Below are 27,246 nucleotides of genomic sequence, written 5' to 3' on the forward strand. Positions count from 1 at the left end.
CGTGCAGCCAACAGTGAGCTTTGATCTAGCTGAAAGTACAGGCCGGGCCTCTGATCATGGAGGCTGGCTTGTTTATGCCGCGTAACGAACTTCAGAGGTACCAGAGCCTCAGAAATCACCCGGAACCGCTGGTGGGATAATGTGGCCCTGCCCAGGAAGGGCAGGTCCCTGTCCATGGCTGTGCAGAGTAAAGGATGGAGTCAAGACGCTCCGGCACTCAAGAGCCTCTGGGTTGTGCAGCTCTTGAAGCTTTTCAGATGAAAGCAACTCGTGTTTAGACACAGTTCCCGGCCTTCAGAACCCCCTCGGAAGGGAAGCTTTTTGGCAGTTCCCAGAAGCCATTTGAAGTGCTTTCTGGAATGAGGGTCCCTCTGCTGCTGGCTTGGAGGATGAATCAGACAAGGAAAAGGAAGTAATGGATGAGAACAGAGTTAGGGAAGAGAAACAGAGAGAGTTGAGGGGCAAGGGATATGGAGTGCAGGAGAGAGGCAGCGCATTCTGGTCCATGCGCTCCTCTGTTTCCCTTTGGTCTGGCTTAGGAACCTTTGTTTGCAGTCGCTCCCCTCCCCCCTGCAGACCTAGGTGAGGCTTTGCTGAAGGCAGGCTGCTGAGTGGAGATCATCTTGTGTTCTTGGAGGGCAGAACTGGATGACCTCAGAGAGAGAAGTGTCCTCCCATAGAAATGCATGAGCTTCAAGAAATACAGGAGACATGTTCTGTGATGGGCCCTGGAAGGTCCACAGCGGTGGCATTTAGGCTCGACTTTGAAGGATGAGCCAGGTCTTGCCCAAGGGATATATGGAAGTAACTGCTCACGTAGAGGCAATGATGAAAGAGAGAGAGGCTGTGGGGAGGAGCGGGGCCCCAGGGAAGTGGGTGTCAGGATGGGGCCGGAGCAAGCTAGCAGAGAGGATTCTGAGTGCTGTGCTCAGGTTTGGACCAAATCACTGGGTGCTAGGAGTTGCTGACAATCAGGGCTATGCATTGGGCTGTGTAGACTTGGCATAGGATGGATTTCAATGTAGAAATCCCCAGAAAGGGACTTGTGAGGAGCTCTTGAGAGAGTCACAGCAGAGCGATAAGGCTCTTCTGTCTCAGAGTATTTCAAGACCTCACAGACCCCCTTAAGAGGCTGCTTCCCTGACTTCTCACTGCAGAGTTCCTTGTTTTACTCTTTGCTCCTGAACCTTTGCCCTGATTCCCTCTCCAGCACATTTCACCATTGTGTTTGGGGCACTGTGTCTCTTTCTCTGGGCTGGGATCTCTTGGAGAACAGAATGGTCCCTTCGTCAGTTCTGGGCCTCTCTCTCTCTCATGCTGTCTCTAGTATATTAACTATGGGTATTTGATAGAGGATATCATAAAACCAGGCCCGGTGATAGAGACCTGTAATTCCAGCTTCTTGGAAGTTGAAGGCAAGAGGATTACCATGAGTTCAAGGTCAACTTGGGTTACAAAGTGAGTTCAAAGTCAAGGTGACTGAGTCAGACCTTGTCTCAAAATGAAAAGTGAAAAAGAAAGCAGGGAAAGCTGGGAACAAGGTGCAGTGCCAGATGAGGCCCTGGGTTCAATGCTCAGTTCTGCAAACAAATAAACAAATAAGCGTTTTTGAATAAATAGAAAAGCACTCTTCCCTGCACAATGGAGAGAGAAGGGATAGACATGAGATGTTTGAAAGATGGGAAAAATCCAGAGACTGAAGCCACAGTGGGTGGAGAGGACTGAGGTTCCATCTTGGGACACTAGGGGAGGAGGAGGGCATCCTTATCAAGCCCAAGTCTTGGAGGACCGTCAGTGTCTGGTGATGGGGGGCTCCCAGTGGAAATCCTGGGGCCAGTAGGAAGTACCAATAGAGATGCTATCTGAGTGGTTCATCCAGAAAAGAGCTCAAAGGCCATCTCCCCATGGACTCAGCATCAGCACCATGTCTCTTGCTGTCTTTGGGTCCCACTTGAAGGGAAATGTGATTCTTTCTCTCTCTCTGTCCCCATATACCCCTCCTCCCTCCATGTCTTTTCCCTCCAAAGGGCATATAAAATGGGAAAACAAACCCCTAGCTCCTGTTCCATCAGGCACTCAGTTGACAGCCTTAAAATAGCGTTCTCCAACCACTGGCATTTGCACACAGTTTGGTGTCTGGGCCAACGTGTCATTCCTTAGTGCTTTGTTTTTCCCTTGCATGGCGGTCTCGCCACATCTGGTCCTGAGGCCTGCTATGTGGTCCTGAACCAATTCCCTGTGCTGGGCCAGGTCCTCCCCGTGGAATCCAAGGGAGGTGGCCTGCCCCACTGCTCACCCCACCCCATGTGTGTCATGAGTCCTGCTCCCTAACTCCTAGCCTCCATCCCAGACTCACTTCTTGGACCGAGCAGAGTATGTTGCTGACCCCTCCACCCCCACAAAACCAAACAGAGGTCTCCAAATGGGCCCAAACACTGCCCCTTTCATCCCGCAGGAATTAGGCTGACCCCAGGCATTGCGAGGAGCCCCTCAGGCCTGGTAGAGTAGCTCACTTAGGTTGCTCTTCCTGATAGACGGGGGCCTCTGGTGCCCACAGTGAGATAAGCCACAGGATTTTGGTCTCTGCTCTCACCATGTGTCTTCACGAAGTCTGCCTGTCAGCCATGTTCTCCTTCTTCCTCTCTGTCCTTATTTCCCTTCAAGCCTCACTATCTTAGGCACGAGCTGCATCTGTTCCCGCAGAGTCTGGGGCATTGCTCGGGATGTGTGTGTCTTTATTTGCCATCTTGTTTGATTTCTTCCTTTCTCTACATAGTACCATGTTTCTCAAATCCATTCACGTTGCTGGGAACATCTGGTTTCTATTTCTGGTTATTTTTATAAGGCCGTGGTCACAGGGTAACGTTTCCAGAGATTCAAACGAAGAAAGGTCTCATTTAAATCTAGCTGCTTACTTAAAGTTCAGCCTTTAAAAATATTCTTTGACAGTTCCATACATGCACAGAATGAATTTTAATTGTTTTCACCCCCCTTGCCATCACTTATGCCCACTCTGTCCTCCTGAAACCCCTCCTAACGGCCCCCTCTGTTTTCATGACTTCTCTTCTTATTTGGTGGGTGAGTTTCCCTTGTGGGGTGGCTGGTTCTACCCAATGGGGGAAGGGCTGTCCAGTGAGATACATGTGGGAGCTGGCCTGAGGTTCCCCTCTGCACCCCCACTGCCCACCCTGGCAGTGTCTCTGGAGAGTATGTGCTCAGCTTTGCCAGCATGCTTACCTCGAGGTACCTCCTCCTGCGGTCCTTTATCTGAGCATTCTAGTATATGCTGCACAGAAGCGGGGAGGCCCAGAGGGTCTTGATAGCTGAGGTGTCACAGGCTTGTGCTGCTGAAGACTGGCAGGATTCCCTTCCTCCCTCCATCATCACAGCTGGGAGAGGATAGACTCAAGAGATGCCCTGGAGTCCCTTCTGGCTGGAGATTCGGGGGAGGCAGGGTACCAAGCGGTTCCCAGTCATCTTGGTTTGTGTTCTGTCTCTGCCATCTTCTCTCTGCCCAACTTGGGACAGCTGCATCAGTGCCCACGTTTCCTATCTGTGTTATAAATGAGGGCAGTAGGAATCAAGCTCTCAAAAGGCCAAGTTGGGCTTGGGTGGCACAACTCAAATGCCCAATAAATAGCACTGAGGATAGTAAGAATACTACTCTTGTTTTTGCAGAAATAGAACACCTTCTTTAATGCAGGCCTCTTCTCGTGTGTCCTTGGGGCAACAGACGAACGAGTGCCTCCTGCTCACGTTTTGTAAAAAATGTGTCAGAGCTGGGTCTGGCTGGGCCTGGCTCACTGGCTGTAGGTTCTAAGGCACTGGTTCACTCTGTCTACCCGTGGCACAGCAAGGGAGGGGTGGTGGCCAGGAGTGGATCCCTCTTTGCTTTCCTTCCTAGTGGGGCCTGGTGTGGAGGCTGCTGTTCAGGCTGAGGCATTCTCAAGTTTTTCCTGAGTTCTCAGTGTGGTGGCTGTATAAGTGACTTCCTGTTCCATCTCCCCTGAACCACAACATGGCCATGCTTTCTTCCAGAGGATGTTGAGGATGAACTGATAAAGGAAGATATTGTCCTGTCCCCTCCTCTATCGATGCTCAACCTGCAAACTGTGTCAACGCCAATGGACCTCTCCTTGGCGAAGGTAGGTGCCGGTGCAGAGGTGTGACGAGTCCACATTAAACACCGTCTGATGTGAACTGCACAACTTATGGCCTCCTTGGCAAAGGTTCCCTGTGTTCCTCAGGGCCCTTAATTGCCAGGGTGTCTCACTCCCCCTTTGTCTGGAGGTTCCTGCAGGATGAAGCGTTGTTCCTGCTGCTCCACGCCAGTCTTTCAGCCAGGATCCAGAGGAAAATCTAGAAGCTCCTAGAGATGCAGCCAACTTCTTTCTTGTCCCACTTAACTGTGTGACAAGCACATAGATCCCGACGTAAAAGATTTTTCTAGAGGTTTTGTTTTCCTTTCCCTTTTTTGTTCCTCTCTGTTCCCCCTTCCAGCTTTTGAAGCTACAGAGGGCTAGACACATGGAAGGGGCCCCAAAGCTGGTTACCATGCTCTGACCATGCATAGCCACAGGGCCGTGGTCCTCTGCACAGGCACTTCCGCTTGGTGCCAAGCCCTGGGAGGCTCCCAGAGCCTGCCCAGCAAGAATTGCCTGAAACCAATCTGAGAGGAGTTTTTCAGATGGGAGAGGACAGGGCTTAGGCTTCCAGATTGTTAAACACACTGTGGTATCCTGGAACTGTCACTCTTTGGCTAAGAGGATGGCAACAAGGTCCACCCAGAAGACCCAAGTCTGTAGTTTTCAGGCTGTTGGAAGTACATTCCAAGCATACTCATGGTTGCACTTGGCACAGAAGGAGAACCAAGCCCTGATGGATGAATTAATTTATCCAGTGTGCTGTCAGCCACATTTGATGATGACATGTAGATACATGTCTATGTCACAGAGATTCCTTGTACTAAAGGAAGAGATGAAAGGATTGGTTGTAGTGGACAGTGATCCAGGTCCACAGGAGGAGAGCAGGGAGGGTCTGAAGAACAGCCTGCTGGTCCTAGAGCTCTCTTGAGGCTTCAGAGTACCCCACCCGGGTTGTAAAACTGTGACGGAAAGCCATAGACCATTATGGGATAGCAGAGGGTGGGGCCTGTCAGCACGAAGCATTGGTATTGCAAAGCAGACAGAAGTGCTCAGGTTACTAAAAGATGAACCACATACTGACTATCTTAAGTCTAGATGGTGGAGATCTGAAAGAATGGAGACATGGCCTTGGGAGATGGTAGGAAGCCCTCTGGCTGGTGGGGTTTTCCATAAGATTTAAAGGGAGGTCACTTACAGGTGGCATCCTAGAGGGAATGCTTTTTTTTTTTTTTTTTTTTTTTTACAGAAAGCTAGAGAACATGCTTTTGATTTTGCTCAGGGCTCTGGTCTCTGTTGCAACTACTCATATCTGCTACTGTGATGTAGAAGCAACCATAGACAAAACGCAAACAATGCCCATTGTTGTGTGCTAATAAAACTTTATTTACAAAACTGGATAGGTGCCTGATTTAGTTTATGGACTATAGTTTGCCAACTTTGTGCCAGAATTGTGGCTCTGAGACCTTGCTACAAAGTGGAATCACTTGGGGCAGTTTAGAGTCTGATAATGGGGCTAAGGCAGATAGCAATCGCTTTCATTCTTAGCACACTGAAAAAGTAAACAAACCTATGGATACCAGCCTCTCATCCTCGGGAACATGGAGTGAATTGACCTGGCCCATGGCTTGTGCATCAGGATTATTTTTAAGTGCCCCTAGATAATCTTAATGTGAGGTCAGGCTGGAAAACTTAGAGTCTTTCCGATGGAGGATCTGAGGCCCTCCAGGATCCCTGGGGAAGCCAAAGTTGTACATTTCAAGGTCTGCGTAAGGAAAATCTTGGCCCACGTTAGCATGGGCTGGTGTGGTTTACAGATGTTCCAGAGGTAAGGACGCCCTTAAGGTCAGGTTTATCTTCCTCAAATATGAGAAGAATGGGCTTGCAAAATAGAGACCACTGGGAGAAAATGCACTTTCCTTGTGCACCCATGACCAGCTCCTGCAGGGCCTGTGTTGCAAGCCTTGTTACTGTTTATTTTACAAACAGCCAGTAAAATGCTTTTCCTTCCCAGGAGCTGAAGACCCTTCTGTTCGGCTCTACCTATTGCTGCTTCAGTGAAGAGTGGAAGCTTCAGAACTTTTCCTTCAGCGACTCCGCCTCGTTAAAATACGGCATTGTGCAGAACAAGGCAGGCTGCTCTTGGGCTTACCTGGTGACCTCGGAGAGCATCAGTGGGATGATCTGGCCTACCCTGCAATCCCCGGGTTATCATAGCAGGCAGTTAAGATATGTTTGCTAGAGTGAGAAGGGCCTTTGTGATCCTTGATGGGGACATTCTAGTCAAATTCACATCCGCCGACACTGGGATGTCAACACAAAAGAGCAGAAGGTGGCCTTGACCATGTTTGGAGGCTTTGAGACCCTTCACAGGCCAAACCTTGGGAAAGGCTGGGGGTTTCACAGTTAGAGCTGGAGAGGGTCCCTTTCAGAAAATGGAAGCCAGAGCAAGGGTAGGGGGCATGCTTCAGGAAATGCTAAGGCATCTTGTGTGCAGAACAGGTGTAGGAAGAGGGTGCAGTGGTTGTTAGAGAGCCAGAGGTGGGTGAGGGACGCTTTGCACCTGCCCTGGACATATTCAGCAGGATAGTCTCAAGGAAGGCCTGAAGATGTTCCCACTCTGAGGCCGTGGGCTGCAGGAGAGCTCCACTGGGCACATTTCTCAGCCCTGGAGCCTCCCATGCCTCTGCTATCTGAAGAAGGGCCCCGAGACTCCCAGGTTCTGCCTCCCTCGCTCTGTGGTGTGGCCAAGCTCATCTCCTCTTATACCACAGCTATCAAGGGTATCCTGACCTATTGCTCTGCCGGCCCTTGGACTCAGTGGGAGCTGTCTGAGTCCCATGGTGAAAACCCATGGTGGTGTGTCCAACTCCATACCTGACTTTGTCAATAGTCACTTTCATCCCATGAGGAAGTATCTCAGACTGACCTCTCCTTTGCAGCAGGGTGAGGCCTAGGAATCTACATATAGACAGGTCACCTTGCTGAAGAACCCCTGTGACTGGGCCTAGAGGATGATGGGTAGAATGAACAGCATCTTGGGGCCATTTCCACTGGTAGTGACATGTGTCTTTCTCTGCAGGGTGGTCCCTGTGGGGTTCTGGCAGCTGTTCAAGGCTGTGTACTGCAGAAACTCCTGTTTGAAGGAGATAGCAAAACCAACTCTAATCTGTAAGTCGGTGCTCATCTTCCCTTCTTAAGGCTTCTTTCAAGTGTCCAGAATAAACAAGCAAGGAAGTGTGGGTGTTCCCTGATAGTTCCCATCTCCCGGAGGTCAAGACAGGCAAAAGCAGTTGGCCAGCAGGGCTCCCGCTGACCTGGTTACATGGACATGGTACTTTTGCTTCTAGGAGCAGGCAAGGTTGGTGAGTCACGTTTTGCTCCACATGGCAAGTGACTAAAGATGGCTTTGCAACTTTACCCTCCTCCTCAGACCCCTTCCTCACCCTTAAGTACCTGCTGACCCTCCTTGACTTGGTCCAAGGCTCCCTCCTTCCCTCCCTGCTTATCTCTTCTCTGTCAACAGCCAGAACTGCACATTCCAGCCAGCTCCACTGTGCGTGACTCTCTTCCCTTTGTGGCTTCATATTTTCCGTTTTACACACAGAGTGTTTGTTCCTAGGCACCCCTGCTCATCCGCATGTAGTCAACACTCCTAGAACACCTCTGTGCAGTAAGGGAAGCCCGTGCTTTCTCTCCCTCCTCCCATTGGAGGTGTCAACCAAGAGGTTCGAGATTTGCTATTGATTCTGGTGAGGCCAGCACTGTCTCTGCTCTCCAGAAGCACTTGACACTCCTGATGTAACAGTACCTGCCGAGTTTGGGGTCCCTGCCACCCTCAGCAGGGTCCTTGCCTACTTCCCTTTTAAGCCTGGACCATAAATCATAGAGCTGTGATGGTGGTACCCTTCCCCTCATGGCCACTGCAATTGAACAGGAGAGCCAGACAGACATACAGGTGGTGACGGGGTCATGCACGCCACCAAAGGTGGCAGAGCAGGCTTCCTGCAGGTACATTGGAGTCTTACTGATGTCTGCAGAAGGAAGGAAGCGCCTTGTTCTCCATCACACATACATATCATACTTTAGTTGCTCTAAATCTTCCTGTCTCTCACCTTATACCCTCCACTTCTTTCCCTTTGTGCCCAAGCGGTTTGTCTGCTGGCCCCTCTCACTACCCTGTCAAGGACAGCCTTCCCTGACCTCCAGGGAAGGTAATCCCATGCCCTGCCTCTAATTACGCCATCACTCACTGTACTCTTGTTCACTGGTACAGTTAGGAGTCTATATCTGTCTCTTCCCAAAGAACACAAGCCCATGAGAACAGGGACTTACTTCCCTGAGCTGCCTGGTCCACAGGCTGAAATCCCGCACAGTGCCTGGTCCACAGGCTGGAATCCTGCACAGTGCCTAGTCCATAGGAGAGGCCCTTAGGATTTTTGTTGAATGAGTGTATGAGCAATGAATGAGTTGTCCAGACAAACAGGGAGGGGAGGCAGAATGGTATTCCACTAAAGAGAACAAGATGTGCAAAGGCCCTAGGGCATAGAGAAGAACAGAGGTTGCCTGGGGTGGCCAGGGATGGGGTTGGGCCAAGCAACCAGGAGGGCCTCTGGGCTCTTAGGACTACCGGGAGCTTTGAGTAAGCCTTGGCCCTGGCCCTTGTGAGTGATGTGTCATGACTCATGTCAGCCCAAATCTCCCTCAGAACCTCTTTAGATCTCTAGCTTTGGACTTCTGGAGGAGTCATACATAAATGGTTTCCCAATAGTCAGGATGCTTTGTTGAAGTTCTGGAAATGGGGTGCTGCCCAGGATACAAGCTGTCATAGTTTCTTACAGCCCACAGGGGAAGGGAGCCAGAGCTGTGAAGGCTGGAGGCCCCCCAGTTTGGAGCCTAAGGTGATTCTGAGTCAAAAGAAAACCCTATCAAGTGGTAGAGGTCATAGTCTTTCACTGGCCTCACATTGTTTAGCACCTGGCAAGCGCTGCCTAGGCCTAATCTGTGCACTGCTGCCTGGGCAGCTGTACCAGGGTTGTGCTAGGGAGAGGAGCAGGGAGAAATGTGGCCTTGGCTTAGAGCTCCTATGAGGTTGACCTGAGAAAGAAAGTGAGTTCACTGGGACAAAAACCCAGAGGCTAAGCCTGCTGTATTTGTATGTGGGACCTGGGTCATACTGGGTGCGGGGGCTGAGGGGGCACACCTAGGAAGGGGAAGGAAGTCACCTTTGGGGGTTATGTGATGTATAAGGATTGTGTTCTGCGTGGGAGCTATAATGTTGGGGGATTGTGCTGTACGGGACTTGTGTAGGTGGGGAAGGTTGTGTTGTATGTGGGGCTCGCTATATGTTTGAATTGCTGCATGTGGCTTGTATTTTGTGAGGGAAGCTGTGTTATGTGTGAGAGAGAGTTGTATTATGTATGGGTTGTATTACATTGGGAGGGTTGTGCTATGCGGAGATTATATTTGTATGGGAGTTACGTAATGTAGAACAGTTGCATCATATGTGGGATTGTATTGTATGTATGTGAATTTTGTTTTATGGGATAACTGTGTTCTATTTAGAGGGTGTGTTATATGTGGGTTGTGTTGGATCTGAGGTTTATCTTGTGTGAGAGATATGTTGTAGGTAGTGTGTGAATTATGTTGTGTGAGAATTGTGCTTTGGAACTGTGTTATGGGTGATTGGAAAGTTGTATTGTTTGTGGGTTATGTGGTGTGAGGGTTGGGTTGTGTAGGGGCTGTGTTATATGTGGAAGTTGTGTTGTGTTGGAGTGTTTGGGTAGGTTATGTTATTTGAGTGGGTCATGTTTGTAGGAGGTTGTATGTGGGCAGTGTTATGTCCTTGGGTTACATTCTGTGTGAGGTGGGTAATGTTGCATGTGTGGGTTATGCTGTGTGAGGGTTCTATTGTGTGAATGAGTTTTGTTGTGTGTGGTTCGTATTGTGTGAGTATGTGATGCAGGATCTGTCTGTGGAAGATGATGAGGCTCCCTTTCTTTGGTTCTGGTAGCTCTGGATGCTGCTCATTATCCCTCTCCCACATCCCTGTGATCCTCAGGCTAAGTGCACAGGGTGCCCCTTCCTGCTCAGTGCGAGGGAAGCAGGAGCGCTTGGCTCAGCTCTCTTTCAAGTCCAAGGACACTTGGGAGAAATGGTGGAGGGGTGAGCTGTAAAATCCCTACGGCCCTCCTCCCTGCTGACTGGCACAAACTCTCGCTGGCCAGAGGGCTCCAGGTAAGGGCACTGATGCACCCCCCAGTCTCCTGTGCGAGGAGTGCTGACACCTTAGGCGACAGGGACAGGAGGAGGAGCACTGGGGACCCAGGGCTTAGTCCAGCACGGTTAGAAGGACCGAGCAGGAGGGGGGGGGGTACCATTTGCACTTTGTGCCTCTGCCTTGCTAGTTCTGCAGGTTGACGTGTACAGTAGGCATCCTTATCCAGCGGGTGTGGTGTGTCCTGAGGGAGGAAGGAGTCAGTGTGTTGGGGATGAGGTGGCGGCAGAGAGCACAGGAGCTGGCCAGGACCTGGTGACTGTGGTACTGGAGGGCTCGCATCTCTGGGTTAGGAAATGCGCTCTCAAGTTGCACTCCTTGAGAAAATGCAAACAGGCTCTTAAAAACCCTTCCAGGACCATGCAAGTGAGTAGGTCCATCATAGTACAAATGGGGAAACCGAGGTCCACAGATGGAGAGATGCTAGCTCAGGGTCAAAGCTGGCACCGTTCCTGAGCCAAGACTGGCCTGTGATATCTTCGGCATGTTGCTGCACGCTAGAAGCAGTGGGGACCAGAGACGGAAGGAAGAGCTGAGGCTGTTGGGGCTGGGAACAGCGACGGATGCTTGGGTACTCTTTAGGCTCTCTGTGTGTAAAGGGCTTCTCCTTCTCCTCTGGCCCAAGAGTACAGACAACTACTCTGTAGTCAGATGGGATGGGTTGTGAGTACAATTATGTCTGTTTTAGATCTCCAGTTTGAGTGACTTTTGTGCCAAGTACTGGTGAATAGAGCCATCCATGTTCCTGCCTGGGCTGTGCATGCTCGGAGGCTTTGAGGCCTGAGTGGTTCCTTTTCACTCTGAAATTCTACGTTTTTAGAAACTGCCCAGTTTAATAAGAGCAGGGTTGGGGCAGGAAAAAGGATAATCTCCTCCTTTGGCCTTGGGACTGTGATGCTTCTCAGGGTGTTCTGCCAACCCGAGGATCTTCCACACGTGCAGCAGCTCCTGGGCTGCATTCTTGCACACCAGGTCTAACGGATCCTGAGAAAGGACAAGGCTGTAGGAGGGCCGAGCTGAGGGTGGGTGGCCCCTTCAGGGAAGCCAGGCAGAAATAAATGGTGCTTGGCGAGGCCATGTGTTTTCTGTATGGATGTCTGGCCTCATTACGGCTCAGCCCATCAGGCTGGCAGCTGCCTAGCCTCACTTAGCCCGGCAAAGCCAGGCAGCAGGATGCGGTGTTTTTCCACTGGACAAGAGCTATGCAGCTTGGCTCATCCCCTCCACAAGCCCCAGGAGAGCCCTTTAGAGGCTGGCAGGAATGCAGACAGGGGATCTGGGATGTTGCCCTTTTACCATACCTCCTTTCTGAAATCACGAGGCTTGAAGACCATAGCAGGAGCATTTGCTTTGGACCTCCAGATACAAGGTCCCTGTGGCCCCCTGCCAGCCAGCTCTCTGCTCTCCCTCAGAGGGGCAGAAATGAGGGAACCGTGGCCTGGACACACTCTCCAGCTTTATCCAGAACTTTCTGTAGACTTAGTCCACATGGGTACATCTTTGGGGACAGGTGCAATTGTCTTGAGTTAATTAGGGTAAAAGCACCTGTTTTCTCTGAGATACTAGGGCACACACAGTCTGCCCACCCCGTCCTCCCTAGGCACTTCAGCCTGTACTTCTGGAGGAATCAGACTCTTGAAGAAACTTCTGCTGTAAGAGCCTGGCTGGGGGCCAGATTCCTGGTGGGAATGTTGATAAATATGTATCTGATGTCTAGGTAATGGAGGACCTTCTCCGTCACCAAGAGGTTGCCAGTGAAGCTATTGCCCAGATACTGACTGGTGAGGGTCAAGTCCTGGTTGTGTAGGCAGGTACAGGTGACACATCTTTTTGTTGTCACCTTTGGGATAAATGCGTGCATGAGTGCGAGCGTGCGTGTGTGCGTGTGTGCGTGTGTGTGCGTGTGTGTGCGTGTGTGTGTGTGTGTGTGTGTGTGTGTGTGTGTGTGTGTGTGTATGTGTGTGTGTGTGACCCAGAGAGCCCTGACAACTCTGGGTAACTTAAATGATGGAACAGCAAGACTGAGGAGGGTATGGGCTTCCTGCTGCCTGGGGGCCAGATACGGACCCCAGACCTCTTGAGTGCTGGTCACTGCGTTTTCTGTGGTCCACTCTTACCTAGAAAATGAGGTCTCAAGGTCTCAAGAAGTCATGCCTCAGGAAGATGGAGAAGGCCAGGATAAGGTGGGAGTGGTAGAAGCTGCTGACTAGAAGCTGACACAAATGGGAAGACTCTAGAAACAGGCCAGCTCAGAGAGGCTGCAGGCAAGGCCAGTGGGAGCAGGGAGACACTGGCCCAGGAGCACGCTGTCTTGAGTGCACCACAAGATGCTTGACAGATGGGCTGCAAGGCAGGCGGCCGTTCCTAAAACCATGGTTAGCCCGACTTTCCCGTACTCTCCTTCCCTTTCCTCCCCGTGACTTGAATAAATCACTTCACCCCCAAGACGTAGTTCTTCATCCTTCAAGAGGACGATAGAGTTCTGAACGCTAGGGTTGTTTTAACAGGCTCATGAAATGATACATATCTAGAGTGCTCATCCTCAGTGCCAGGCGCTTGCTAAGGACTCCTGTGCTAGCTTTTAAAAATCTTAAGTGACAGGCTGGAGAGATGGCTCAGTGGTTAAGAGCACTGGCTGCTCTTCCAGAGGACCCAGGTTCAATTCTCAACACCCATGTGACAGCTCACAACTGTCTGTAACTCCAGTTCCAGGGGATCTGACACCCTCACATAGACATATATGCAGATAAAACAGCAATGTACATGAATAAAAATCTTGGCTATCACTGAGCTGAAAGGTTTCCAAGCCGGGATTGCTTGTTTCAGTCCTTCACTTCAAGCACAGTATTCAGGTGGGGTCCCCATCCACAGACTGTAGGTTTCCCAGCCATACATGTAGCGTACCAGGCAGTGTGCTTCTGTTCAGACAAGCTTTTACACAGCTCCTACATGGAGAGGGTTTTAATCTGGGTGGAGGTAGGGTCCTTGTGGGAAGAAGTCCTACCTTGAACATGCTGGTGCATGTATACTATGAGACGGGATGTGGTCGAGGAGAGAGTAAAAGTCAGCGGGAGGAGGGGAGTGGTGGAGCACAGGTCAGAAGAAGGTGGACATGAGATGCGGGCATGCAGAGGGTAAGCCATAGCCGTCCTTTGGAGAGTCGTGAAGCCTGTCTGCAGTTTCTGAATCCGAAGAATTAACAGCCAACCCTCTTGCCTGTTGTTTGCCCATCTCTACCATCCAGGCTGCCTTGTCCTTGGCATGGCCTCCACTGAAACCCAGAGAACTGTTTTTCCAATGTTATTTTCCTAGCAAGTGCTGACCTGGGTCGGTGCTCCTAACAGCATAGGCCATCCGGTTTGGCGATGAGATGGTCCCCATTTCCTGTGAGAAATATGGCAGGCTTCCTGAGTTGGAGGAGGCATCAGGCGGTCACTGGCTTCTTTTCTTCCAGGCTGAGCCTCATTGTTCATCTTGTGGCCTCCACAGCCTAGCCAGTGCGGGAGCTCCACGTCAGTAGGTGTCAGGTGAACCCCCCTCTCTGTGGATGTGGCCCACGTGGTGACAGTAGCGATGGAACCAGGGACTGAAAACTCCCCCATGCATCAGGAACCATGCTCCCAACCCTGAGGGGAGTTCAGTGTTGAAGCCACTTTCTAAATGGGGAAACGGAGGCACCACCGTGTCTTCTCATATTTTGTTTTAAAGTAAGTAGATTTGCATTTTAAATAACAGCCTGGCTGTAGATGCAGGCTCTGTGTCCCACCATGGTAGCTGTTTACTGGTCTCCTGGTTTCCCTCCTCTTCCGCTGGCAGGAGGGGGTAGAGTCCAGCACTCCCTCGCTCACGCTTCTCCCGTGTGGAGGTCCGGTGTTCTTTTTGCTTAGTGAAAACCTGGAGTTCTTCAGTGTGCATTCCTGTGTCCTGCCCCCAGCAGGACTTCATCTTGCTGGTTAGGAAGAGATTCAGGCCAGCTTCGGCAAGAATGTAGGGCGATCCCCAGAGCACAGAGGAAAGCCAGGAGCACCGCACGAGGAGGCCCGGAAATGCCAAGTGGGGAGAAACGGCTATATTTGGCCGCTGCCTTTCTTCCTCTTTTCGCACTGTGTCCCAGGAACCTCTTAGTCACCGTTCTTATTGCAGGATGGCTCAACGGCTTTAGATGTGGTGACTGACGGAGCTTCCTAAAACTACCCTGCGCCTCCGTGTTGCTGCTCTGTGTCCTGCCTCTCTCCCCGACCTTCCTCTCCTGTGCCTTCCCCACACGCCAGAGGTCCGTCCTAGCAGCCCTTCCCATCTAGCCCACTTTGTCCTCTGCTTTCCTTGAATCTCACAGCTTCTCAAGGGGTCTGAGGAGGGAGTGGCAGCTCCCCTCACGGCACGGCCACTGCTGCCAGTCACACACTGGCACCCCTACAGCCATCCCTGAGCCTGACTTCCTCACCCATAACTGGTATTTACATAGTCAGCTACGTAGGGTACTGGATCCTGACCACTTGTAGTCTCATCCGGCCCTAGCTGTTGGGACTGGCCAAGGCCAGGGCAGGGTAGTGTGGCAGTAGTGCCAGCGTATTCTTGGTCCTGTCAGAATGAGAAATCCTCTAATAGTTCATGCCCAGGCCCCGCCAAGCCTCTGAGGTCCTCTTTGCTCCAGTAGCCTGTCCATAACCTCAAGGCTCCTCTTATGGTCCTCATCTGTAGAGCCTACAGACCCTGAAGCTTAGCCAGGGATCCCTACCTTGCAAGGAAAGAGGAGCCATGTGCAGAGGGACCACCTAAACATGTTTGATAGGGCATGCCTATTCTGCTTTGTGTTTTCATGAACCTAAACATGTTCCCCTTCCCATTAGCAGGCTGCAGCCCTCAGACTCCCAGAGGACCCACTGCCTTGCCCTGGCCCTTGCAGACATCTTGTGGCGAGCTGGAGGCAGAAAGCAAGCCGTGGTTGCTCTGTAAGTGGTTCTGGGGATCGTATCCCATTTAATCCCTAACTTGTTCTGGCCCAGCTGATGGCTAAGGCTGTCCTGGTCTAGGACAGAGTCTGTGTGCTGGGTAGCTGAGCCCTGCTGATGTCCAAGCTCCAGACTCATGAAGGAGAATGTGCTCCTCCTGCCTGCCTGCCTGCCACCCAGGAAGCACAGGAGAAAGTCTGTGACCCAGACACTCCCTTCAGTGTTTCCCTGATGCCGAGGCCACAGGCTGACTCAGCTGTGACATCATGAATCTGTAGCACCATACCAGACCTCAAGGCATACTGCCTGTGTCACTTGGACCTCATTCCAAGTGAGGATGAGATAGAGAGGTGAGTGGCAGAGTCTGCAATCTAGGCCCTGGATTCTGTTACCTCGACGGCACCTCCATCCTGCCCCGCTGTCCCTTAGGTAGTCTGCTGGATCTTCAGCCTTGCCCCTCAGGGTGGAAACATCACTTTGCCCAGCTCTGTGGCTAAGCTTTGGTAAAGGATGTGATTTGGGGACCAGTTTGGTTACTTTAGCATAGTGCTAAAGGCTCTCTAAGGCAGACTCTCAAAGCTGTTGCTTGTTGGATGTGTAACCTTGGCAATTGACCTCACCTCCCTATCGTTTGTTGACTTGTCTAGAAAATGGGGGTGATAATGATGATGACTTAGTGGTTGTGAGAACTAAGTGAGCAAGCATAAATAAATGATATGTATTAAATCTTATAATGTTATCAGTATGAATCATTTATTAATGTAAATAATAATGATGGATAATAAATGTGATGTGCTTAGGGTAGTATCTATCACATCAGTTGTGGTTAGGATCGTCAGCTACTGCTACCTGCCTTATGCCAGGCAGCTTATTAACCTCGGCACGTATCTATTTGGCAACTCTGAGGGTAGAGGGTCAAGACTTTATAGAACAGAAGCCCAGAGAGGAAAGGCGGTGTGTTCCAGGCCACATAGAAGCTGGTGACAAGTGGGTCCCGACCCAGATCCTACTCTTAGTCAGAACTGCACTGGGCTACACACCCGTTGTTGTTGCTAGGGGTTGTCTCAGTGGGTGGGGAGGCTTCGAAGAGGATGGCTGGAATCCTGGCCCTGAGTGAAGACAGCGGCAGGCTGGCAGTCCTTCCTCTGCAGATGTATCTGCCAACTGTAAGGGACAGTCAGGTCTCCTCCTGCCAGACATAGGCGTGGTTGTTCTGAGCTCACCCACCACTCTCTTTTTCCATGCCCTGGACTCGTGGGTGAGTTCATAGCAGGAAAAACGAGAAGGCCTTGGCTCTCTTCTCTCTGGAGCTGTTTCTTCTGTCCTCATTTATTTCATGGCACACGTGGTATCTTGCTGGTGGGAGGGTGTGCCTTTTCATCTGGTGGAGGACTCACGCACCTTCTTTTCCTTTTTTAGGGCCTCGGGAACACCACACTTCAGTCCAACAGGGAAATACAAAGCAGACGGAGTCTTAGAAACAGTACGGCTTTCTGGAAAACTATCGTGCCACCTTTGGCCTTGTTTGGGGACTATCTCCTTTCATATAAGTAAATCCTCCCCCAGCTGGGGCTGGCTGGCCGTCCCTGCAGCCCAGGCCCCCAGAATCCTGCCCTTTGGGGGTGGGGAAGAGGTGGGTGGCTTTGGGCATTGGCTCACTGGCTGAGAGGCCCAGTGTCTCCCGATGTGCACAGGTGTGGGGTGCTCTCTGTGCCCTCGGGGCCCTGTGTGCAGTGTCCCCTGGCTGCACTGGCCTCCTGCCCCTCCTGTGTCTCTAGCGTCTTTTCTAGGATTCTCATGGATGGGGAGAGGCATTGGAATGCAGAAAGTGGGAAGGGGAATTGATAGTGTGGAGCGGCCTTAGGCCCACTGAAGTGCAAGGCTCAGGGAAGAAGTAGGAAAGACATATTACTGAGAACACAGACATAGTGAAGATAATCAAAACTTTATTATACCCCTTCACTGACTTTTTATTTTAGCCAATTTGTTTCCTATGACTTAGCCATGTGCACATGTGACCCCCAAACCCTCATTCAGGGCCTTGCTTGATTAGATGTTTTCTGGACGTGTGTTTTTTGCTGACCTGTTTGAGAACAACCTGTTGGGTTTTGACCTGGCCTAGCATGGTGACATGGAGAAGTGACTCTAACCTGCCCCTCCTCTTCGTTGTCCCACCCTCGAAAGATGGGGAGCTGGTTCCCTGTGTACCATGACAGGGGGTACAGGGGACTCTGCACAAGCTCACCCAGCATTGCTGAACAGTCCAGAATCACTCACAAGACCCTGTGCACCTTTTTTTTTTTTTTTTTTTTTTTTGTAGTAAAGCCAGGGCTACAGGGCCTTACCCGGCATTGGGCACAGCCCCTGGGGACATGTAGCTCACCCTATGTGTGTTTCTTCACAGCTCTCCCTGTATAGTTTGACCTGCTCCGAGGACCTGGTGACTTTTCTCCAGCAGAGCATTCATCAGGTATGAGCAAAGGTTTCTTTGGTGGTGTGAGCATTGCTAAGCTTCCGAATTTCTTTATGGAAGAGGGTGGTAGGTGGAGTAGTGCTCTGGTCACCTCCTCCCTGGGGTTGCTGGAGAGACTGGGCAGAAAGTGCTGACGGAGGCTGGGGAAGTACAGCTGTGGGTAGGAGACACAGTTTCCATGACATCCTTGCAGGCTGGTAGTGGTCACAAGGCCCAGGGAGCTGTAGCAACTGGTCTGCATCTGGGAGTAGAAGCCAAGTTGAGGCTTGGCTTCCTAGGGCTTTCCCTCTGCTGAAGTAGAAGTAAGCAGCCACTCTGGAAGGGTGGACTCTGAATCAGCAGAGAGGGTTCTAGGACAAGCTGGGAGGTGACAAGAAAGCAGCTTCCTCGGCGGGGCGGCGGGGTACCCTGCTTGGCACAGGACCTCACCCGTGTCCTGGGGAGGCGGGCAGAACCATGCAGGACCCTACAGCCCCTGGTCTGCTCCAGCAGACCTGCACTTCATGCTGGTTCTCAGATTGGCTCATGGCTTGTGGCTAGGTTGGACGGGAAATGTAGGGGTCTTGTAATTCCCAGTGGAATGAAGCACTATGGAGTATGTGGGGGATAGATCATACATTCGAGGGGCAAAGGACTTGACTTATAGAGATCGTCAGCCTGGCTTTGGATCTTGCTTTTGACTCTGAGTAGCTCTGAGACTTGGGCACCATCCTGAAGCTCTCTGTACCTTAGTTACTTCATCTGTTGGGCCTGGGTAACAGCTGTGCCGGGATAACAGCCGTGCCTGCCTCACAAATTGTGCAGGAGCCCTAGCTTCATGGTATAGGCATATAAAGAAGGAAGTCCTTTCTGAAATGGTCCTGCTTTATGAGAGTCAGGTTCGGGGCAGGGGGCAGGGGGCAGGGTGGTGGTGAGGTAGGGGCGGGGCGTTGAGTGGTGAACCTAGGAGGGAGAATTGGCTGGAGGTGGGACTCCACCTGAAGTTCCTCCTGTTAGATGCCCTTTCTCAGCATGTTTCCCTGAAGGTCCTGAGGGTCTTGGCACAGCCCCAGCAGTATCCTGACCCTGGCAGCACCAGGCGTTCCCTGGGAAGGAAACAGAGTCCCACTAAGAATAACTGAAGACAGGCGTGGTCAAGGGGCACTGGCCCCACTGGAGACCTTCCGTCCTAGAGCTGCCACTTCCCATTCTGGGGCAGCCCAGGAGAGCTTGGGGTCTGTCTCGGTTAGGGCAGCTGCCAGCTGGGCCTAGGCAGAGGAGTTGGCATACAGGGAAGGTCCTAAACCAGCTGTCTGTCACTTGCCCCATTCCCTGGTTCTCTCTCTCTCCTCTTGGAATAACCCTAAAGGGCGTCTGGCAATGGCTGAGACCAATGAGGGAGCTTGGGACAAGGGCTAAGAGACCTCCCCGTTATACGTGGCTTTGGCCTTGGGAAAGCCCTGTTTCCTTATCTAGAGATGGAAGCTGGAACAGTTGAGTAGCTTCTGGATCAATGAAGACCCTTGACCACCTGTGGGAAAATGCTTTCTCCACAAAGCACAGGCACTCTGAGCAGAACCAGGGCTGCCTGTTGAAGGGAGGTGTCCGAGGGCACAGCAGTGTGCCTAGGGGATGCCTATGGAAGGTTGTCCCCTTAGGCAGATGGAGCATGGAGCTGTTCTAGCCAGAAGGAAAGTGACTGAGGACCAACCAGGGGCTGTAATGCAGTCAATGAAAGGCTCTTTGGCCAGGTCACTGCCCCTGCGTTGGTGGCCCTCAGCACTAGGGCCTATGTATCCTTGCCTGCAAGTGGGATCTCGTGCCTCAGCCTGTGCCCTGGGGTTTCCATGAAGCCTGTGCATGACAGAAACCAGGAAGGAGTGCAGAGAGAGGGGCCTGCTGTCAGCTGAGGGCCCCCTCAGTTCCACCTTTGGGCTCTAGGCATGTCTCTTGGCTAGCCATGGTTCCTCAGGGCAGCCTGTCTAGTCCATACTTGGGCCCCATTCCTCTGGAAACAGTGCTTTCCCCCACAGCTTAATTTCTATTTTTTCTGGAAGCAGTTGAGCTGCCTCAGCACTGAGTTCACCAAATCCATTTTTCATGGGCTGTGCTTAAGAGAGGCTCCTCGTGCCAGGCTTGGAAATGCATGCCACCACTGCCCAAAATCAACAGCCTCCATGTTGTTTTCGTTGCTGTTCACCACTTGAGAGGTGGCTGGTGGCCACAAGCCAGTGTGGGAGGCTTCTGTCCAGCTGCTCATGTCTCTCCAGGGCCGGAGCTGTGCCGAGAGAATGGTTCCTTCTTCCCAAGTGGCAGCAGACATCGTTCCCACCTTTAGCCATGGTTTCCGGCCCAGGTTGCCTTTCATGCCATCATAATGCCCTGAGGCCTCCCATGTCTTGGCAGCTTGAATTTGATGAGATAATTTTAATAAATATTTGTAAAAGCAAGAAGGAATATTGGTGCCATTCAGTTATGTCCTGAGTGGGCAAAAAGGCCAAGTTGGTCTGGGTTCTCTACCCTCTGGGGGAACAAGGCAAGCACTCTCTGTGGAGGCCTAAGGCCTGGGACCATGCCACACTGCACAGTAATAGCTTCTCACTGAGCATTGTGAGTTCAGCGTCAGTGGCTCACCCGGCCTGTTCGCAGCTACACTGAGGCCCTACAGGGTGATCGGCTCCACAGGCTTGGCTGGGGAGACAGATCCTAAATCTGGGGCTTCTCTTAAACAAAGAGTAACACCATAGTAGAAGGGGAGACAGAAGTGAGCTTGGTGACTTCCCGAAGGATACTGCAAGGTTGTGTCAAAGCTGCACACAGGATCTACCGTCCAAGTCCTGCCAAGCTTAGGTCCCCTGAGTGGGGACAGCAGCATTACTTTGCAGCCGTCACATCCACAGGAATTGTCTTTGAGAATGTGCACCATAAATAACCCAGGAAATCTGCAAGGCAGAGTCTTAGTCATCTTTGTTTCTCATTGTAGAAGCAACAGCACCAAGTGCCTGGTTTGAGGTCACAGGATTGAGATGAGGTTGAGTGATACTCATTCATTTTGTTTGTTACCAAAGTCAGGGTTGAGAATGTTTATAAAATAGGTGGTGTTTTCTAGGCTCTCTGGTCCCCTCTGGCCAGCCTCTGGGCCTTTGCACTCATCCTTGGCCGAAGCAGGGGTCATTTCTCTTCTTGCTGTCTCCTGGACTTCTGTTAGACATCATACCTCCAGAAAGCCCTCTCTGAAGGCCTCCTTCTCCACAGATTTGTGTGATGCCTTCCTGTGTGTTCAGAGGAGCTTGGAACCCTGTCTGGATGAGGCATTCTCCACACTTTCCAAGTTTTCTTTTTTTCTTTTTTCTTTTCCTTTTCCTTTCTGAGTTACCCCTACCTAGCAGACACAGGCCCACCTGCTTCTTAGGTAGCCCCTTTAGTAGAGACCAGCCTCTTGTATTGTTTACTTTTGAAACAGGTTCTCTCTGCACAGTCCGGGTTGACCTCACAGTCATTTATAGCCCACAGTGGGTCTGAGCTTGCAATACCCTCCACCTGCCAGTGCTGAGATCACGGATGTACACTACTGTGTCTCGAGGGAACACACTCTTGGTACAGGAACTTCACTCATTAGTATGTTTTTATGCTCAGTTAACTGACGATTTGAGTTACAGGGTGAAGACAAAGCTGTACTCTGAAGGAAAGATGATTTTATTAGAACTTTGAGCTATCATAGTTTCCGAACTGGAATACTATATTTGATTCTGAGTTTCTTGGTAGCCAAGGAAGGAATGAAAATGTACTCGGTTACATCATTCTTGTTGAAATAGCCATTTCTCTTTTTAGCTTTAAGTCCAGAAATTATTGTTGACATACAAAGAGTACTATTATATCTGCATCTTCAAACACAGTTCGTCATGCCCAAGTGGGATGAGTCAAATTACTTACTGGTTTGGGGCTGAGAGCTATTGATTCTCCATCTCAGTAGACCATTGTCTTAGGTTTCTGTTGCTTTGATAAAGTGCCATGACCAATACAATTTGTGGAGGAAAAGGGTTATTTCAGTTTACAACTCTTAGGTCATCCTCTATCACTGAGGGAAGTCAGGGCAGGATCTGAAGGCAGGAACCTGGAGCAGGAATTGAAGCACAGGCCGTAGAAGAATGCTTCTTACTGACTTGCTCCCCGTGGCTTGCTCATCCTTTTTTATTTTGTTTTTAAACATTTTTAATTTTCACTTTTATTCCTCTTATTGAAAATATTTCTTTTCTCACATGACATCCTGATTCCAGTTTCCCCTCCTTCTAATCCTCCCAGTTCCTCCCCATTTCCCCCTCATCTGCATCCACTCCCTTTCTGTCTCTTATTAGAAAAGAACAGGCTTTTAAGAAATAATAATAGTAACATTATCAGTCATCAGTCAATAAAATGCCCTACAGACTTGCTACATTCAGGCAATCTGGTGGAGGTATTTTCTCAATTGAGCATTTTCTTACCAGATGACTCTAGCTTGTGTCAAGTTGCCAAACACTAAAACTAAACAATAATAACAATAAACAAAACTAACCAGCACAGCTGTAGTCCCTGGGCTAATGAGTCAGGTGGGTAGTGCAGAGCTAGAAGTGTACCATAGTGTGCCATAGCCACTGTGGGCGCCAGGCATGCCTGCTCTAAACCATAGTGTGCCATAGTGTGCCATAGCCACTGTGGGCGCCAGGCATGCCTGCTCTAAACCATAGTGTGCCATAGCCACTGAGGGTGCCAGGCATGCCCTGCTCTAAACCATAGTGTGCCATAGTGTGCCATAGCCACTGTGGGCACCAGGCATGCCTGCTCTAAACCATAGTGTACCATAGCCACTGAGGGTGCCAGGCATGCCCTGCTCTAAACCATAGTGTGCCATAGCCACTGAGGGTGCCAGGCATGCCTGCTCTAAACCATAGTGTGCCATAGTGTACCATAGCCACTGAGGGTGCCAGGCATGTCCTGCTCTAAACCATAGTGTACCATAGTGTACCATAGCCACTGAGAGTGCCAGGCATGCCTGCTCTAAACCATAGTGTGCCATCATGTACCATAGCCACTGAGGGTGCCAGGCATGCCTGCTCTAAACCATAGTGTACCATAGTATGCCATAGCCACAGAGGGTGCCAGGCATGCCCTGTTCTAAACCATAGTGTACCATAGTGTACCATAGCCACTGAGGGTGCCAGACTTGACCTGCTCTAAACCATAGTGTGCCATAGCCACTGAGGGCACCAGACATGCCCTGCTCTAAACCATAGTGTGCCATAGCCACTGTGGGCCCCAGGCAGGACCTGTTTTAAGTACTTTACAACTTGCTGGAAGCAGAGACTCCTCCTTTGCCTGTAGTTTACAGTGGAGAAAGGTGGGTAGGAAGCAGGAAGTTCAGAAACACCTCTCAGCCACGTGACTGGCTCAGGTGGTAGAGCCAGGCAGCCATGGGCTGGAGACGAAGGTGCAAAATAGGCCAGATGCAGCATCAGCAACATTTTAGTATCAGACAAATCAAACCCAAGATAACCAAATAATCAAAAATTGTGTATTTTAAAACCCTTTTAAAGAGTAACTTTGTAACAAAAGCGGGCAACTTCCTGGCTTCCAGCCCTGTTCCACATCAGCTGTCTACTTACTGACTGTGTAACTCAGTGTTCTGTATAAGGAGTTGTGTCAAGCAGAGCCCTCTTAGACCTCCACTGTGTTGCACAGGAGCTGGGTAGCTCGTTCTCTGGTAGAGGCGATAACAGCAGAGCTCAGCTCCCTTCCGTCAGGGTCAGAGGTGACAGTGGTCCCAGAATGGAACGTTCTGTCACTGCTGCTAGCTCTGGGGCTTTGGTGCTTCTGAGGTCATATATGGGCTCCATGATGGTGTTTGTATTGCCCAGGTTCTGTGCTCCTCTGTCCTTCAGAAGGCCTGGCTAGGAAGATCTGAATGGGATATATCCTCTATGGCTGCCCACCAACCTCTGTGACTGGGCTGGAAGCCATGAAGCCATCCATGGTCCTGGCAGGCTTTCCCCTAGATATGGCTGCACAGTTGGCTTGAGGTGGCAATGTGTGTTTGACAGCTCCTCTTTCCTCCTCCCTCAGTTTGAAATGGGACCATATGGTTGCATCCTGCTCACCTTGTCTGCCATCCTGTCCAGGTCCCTGGAGCTGTGAGTATCTCCCTTTATTGTCTGCCTTGCTCCCCGGACAGCACAGTTGATGAAGCGGCCAGGAAGGAGAGCTGGCTGGGGTGGAGAAGATCGGTCACAATCTATATACACATCTTCCTGGGGTTACCTTCTGTGTCCTTCCCATATGTGCCAGGGACAGCAGGGGAGGCCTCTCCCTCCCTCAAAGAGCTTCCATGCAACTGCAGTACCCGTGGGCTTGAGCACACAGTGAGATTCCCCTGACACATGTGCAGGGGTGGATAATGGAGGCAGAGACCTGAGCATTGCCATGAGGGAACCCAGCGGATTAATAGCACATGAATTTTCTGTGCAGTACAATCGATCAATCCTCCATTCCTTCCAAGCAGAAGCAGATCTAGGGTGTGGGACTCTGGGGGAGGGAGTCTGGTTAGGAGTACCTGGTGAGGGGGACTTGGGGAATAGCTCTTAGCAGGTCTGGGGAAAGGGGTGAGCCAGGGTTGCCCTGGCAGAAAGAGTATTTGTTCCCTTGTTGGTGTCAGCTGGGCTGGTGGCCTAGGGCTGTCCCCTGGGCCTCTGCTGTGGGTGGGAGGGGACATGGGGCTTTGCAGCCTCGTGCACTGGCCCTCCTGCTGCGTGCTGCTGCTGACCTTATTAAACCAGAGTGTGCACAGCACTTTCTAATGGCATTTTATTTCTAATCCTGCCATAATGATATGATTCATTCCTGGTATGGGCTCACGTGCATGGAGACCATAAGCCTTTCTACCTTCTCCCAGGCTCGATTTGTTAATCCCTGGATGGTGGGAGGGCGGCCTGGGGAGCTTTCAGCCTCACTGAGTGGAGCTATGCTCTTGAGGACCAAGCCTGGTAATTCTCCGTTCTGCTTCCCCATTTGTGCAGGGGATTCTGGCCCAGGGTCCAGGTTATTGTTCCAATGGGCACACTGACTGCTGCACTCATTGGAGCAGCCCTGACCACATGCAAGCTCCTGCCTGTAGCCCTCTCCCTCCAGAAGGGACTCAGGGCTCTGCATCCAAGTGGTCTCCCCATTTGGCAGAGCAGAGAGTTATTGCCACGTCTCACTGACTCGTCCAACCTGGCCAGGCAGGTCAGGGCAGCCCCCATCCAGGCTTTGTCCCTTGTGGGCATCTGTTAGGGTGGGGATAGCAGTTACATTTCTGGCAACACATGCACGTGCATATATGTGTGCTTGTGCTTACTACACACACACACACACACACACACACACACACACACACACACACACATGCACAGATGGACACACAGACACATAGACTCATAGATAGGCAGGCACAGGGATCTGCACATGTGTAACATGTGTAGTCCAGCTGACTCCAGGGCCTCTGGGCAGCTTTCTTGAGCCCTGTCGGCATGTGTCTTGGGGTTCCCAAGGCAGGATAACCTAGGTCAGGCCTCTTCCTTCCCAAGGAGCTGAATAGGCACCTGCTGTGGGTTGGGCTTTGTCTCACCCCAGTGTTCTCTCCTCACCTTTCTTTAGAGGAGAGGCCTGAGCCTCTTCTGCAGCTTTCGTGTGTCCCACCCTTGGCCTAGACAGTCACACTGGCCCACATGGAGTCTCTACCCCACCCCCCTTGGTGGGTCCACTGTGGTCGCCGTGGCTTTGGGAGGTGAATGGTTTGCCCAGGCTACACAGCAAGGCAAGCTGGGAGCCAGCTACCAAGCAGGCTCGCCCCACCCAGCTTTTTTGGTTTGCTGCATACAGAGGCGAATTTTGGGTGATAGACAGATTTGGGGTTGGGACTGATCGCTCCTCTGTGCTGGAGTTTCCTCCCCTAAGAACTGGAGCTTCCTGGGCTGCTTATCCCTCCTGATTTGCCCCATCTTTCCTCTACAGGAAGCCCCTGGAACCCAGGTAGGGCAAGATCACCTCTGCTTGGATGCGCCCACCTTGGGCAACCCTCTGGGAGCATAAAATGATGGGCTGTGTTCATGCTGAGTGATAGCCTCCAGTATGTGCTTCCTGCCAAGCCTGAGCACCATGGGGCCTGAGGTGGGCCTGGTGGGAAGACCAGTCACTGGTCGGGAGTGTCCAGTGTGAAGTAAACTTGAGGCAACATCAGTTACTTCAGATCTGATCAAGTACAATGAGGCATGTAGACTGAAGGCTTCATCGAGAACCAGGGCAAATCTGTGTAGCCTGGGTGACGTCTGCATGTACTCCCAGAAGGCTGCTTTAGGTGGGAACATCCCAGCAGAGCTAACCTTGCCTGCTGCACCTGTGATCCAGGAGCTTTGTTCGGAGGAAACATGGGGCCACAGTGAGGGCAAGAGCAGCCCATGCAGTCCCAGATTCTAAGAGTGATGTTGAAGTGACCACAGCACTCAGCCTCCAGTTTTGGAGGGACAGCTCTGCTGATGATTGGCTCTGCTGGGTAGTGGCCCTAGAACTGGGAGAACCCACTTCCTGTCTACTACCTTAGGGGTCAGCAGTCCTTAAAGGTCTTTCTTCATAGACATCTGGACATAGAAACATCTGGACACGGAAGTACAGATGTCACCCAACTCAGGCACCAGGTGGCCCGCCGGGGAAACCACACATGCAGACCTTTGACAGCGTCATTGTAGATCAAGGGCACTTGGATCCTCCCTGACTCAGCTACCCACAGCCCTTGCTAGCCAGTGTGTCTTCAGTTCTTTATCATTAGCTGACTGGAGCCTGGACAGTGCTGTTTAAACTTTCATTGAAATGAAACTAAATCTAATTTATTCCTCAAAAACACAACACATACACACACACACCATCACACACACACACACACACACACACACACACACACACACACACACACTCCATTTCAAAACTCATGGAGTAAAGCAGATGCAGCCAGGTACCTGGTGAGTGTGGAGGTGGTGGGGAATGCAAGTCCCCTGCCTGCCTCTCCTCAACATCTGGCATGGCTCTTCCTTGGAGAAATCCCAGCTCTGCTTAAAAATGTAGGGAACAGACTATAGCCAAGGGCCTTCCTGTTCTGGGTTCCGAGTCAGCTTGCAGAATCCTTTGATGCTGTTCTGGATGGTCTGTTACTACTTTGGGTGGCAGTTGGAAACAGGTTCTAGGAGCCTCTAATATCAAATGCTGCATAGCCATGACAGTACTGGGCTGGTAAGGCCTCTCTAGTTCCTTCCAAACACTGTGTGTGTGGGGAGGATAGGGGCAGGTGGGCAGTGAGGTTGATATCGATCTGAGATTGTGCAGAGGATAGCCTGATGACATGTGTGATGTGAATGTGTGATG

The 27,246-nt window shown here is 51.2% G+C and overlaps 1 protein-coding gene across 2 annotated transcripts in view; it reads left to right on the plus strand.

The window, feature by feature from the left end:
* The window catches only part of Mindy4 (MINDY lysine 48 deubiquitinase 4), a 107,322-nt gene that overhangs the window by 51,101 nt on the left and 28,975 nt on the right, over positions 1-27,246 (plus strand). The window contains exons 7-13 of one of the 2 annotated variants that reach the window (XM_036182645.1): positions 4,039-4,145; positions 6,157-6,273; positions 7,225-7,313; positions 15,270-15,371; positions 16,791-16,854; positions 17,776-17,841; positions 23,920-23,987. In XM_036182645.1, coding sequence (XP_036038538.1) covers positions 4,039-4,145; positions 6,157-6,273; positions 7,225-7,313; positions 15,270-15,371; positions 16,791-16,854; positions 17,776-17,841; positions 23,920-23,987 — 613 coding nt within the window. The remainder of the gene's footprint in view (positions 1-4,038; positions 4,146-6,156; positions 6,274-7,224; positions 7,314-15,269; positions 15,372-16,790; positions 16,855-17,775; positions 17,842-23,919; positions 23,988-27,246) is intronic. The other variant, XM_036182646.1, reaches the window with a different exon arrangement.

This window comes from Onychomys torridus, chromosome 3, assembly GCF_903995425.1.
Source record: "Onychomys torridus chromosome 3, mOncTor1.1, whole genome shotgun sequence".
Taxonomy (NCBI): domain Eukaryota; kingdom Metazoa; phylum Chordata; class Mammalia; order Rodentia; family Cricetidae; genus Onychomys; species Onychomys torridus.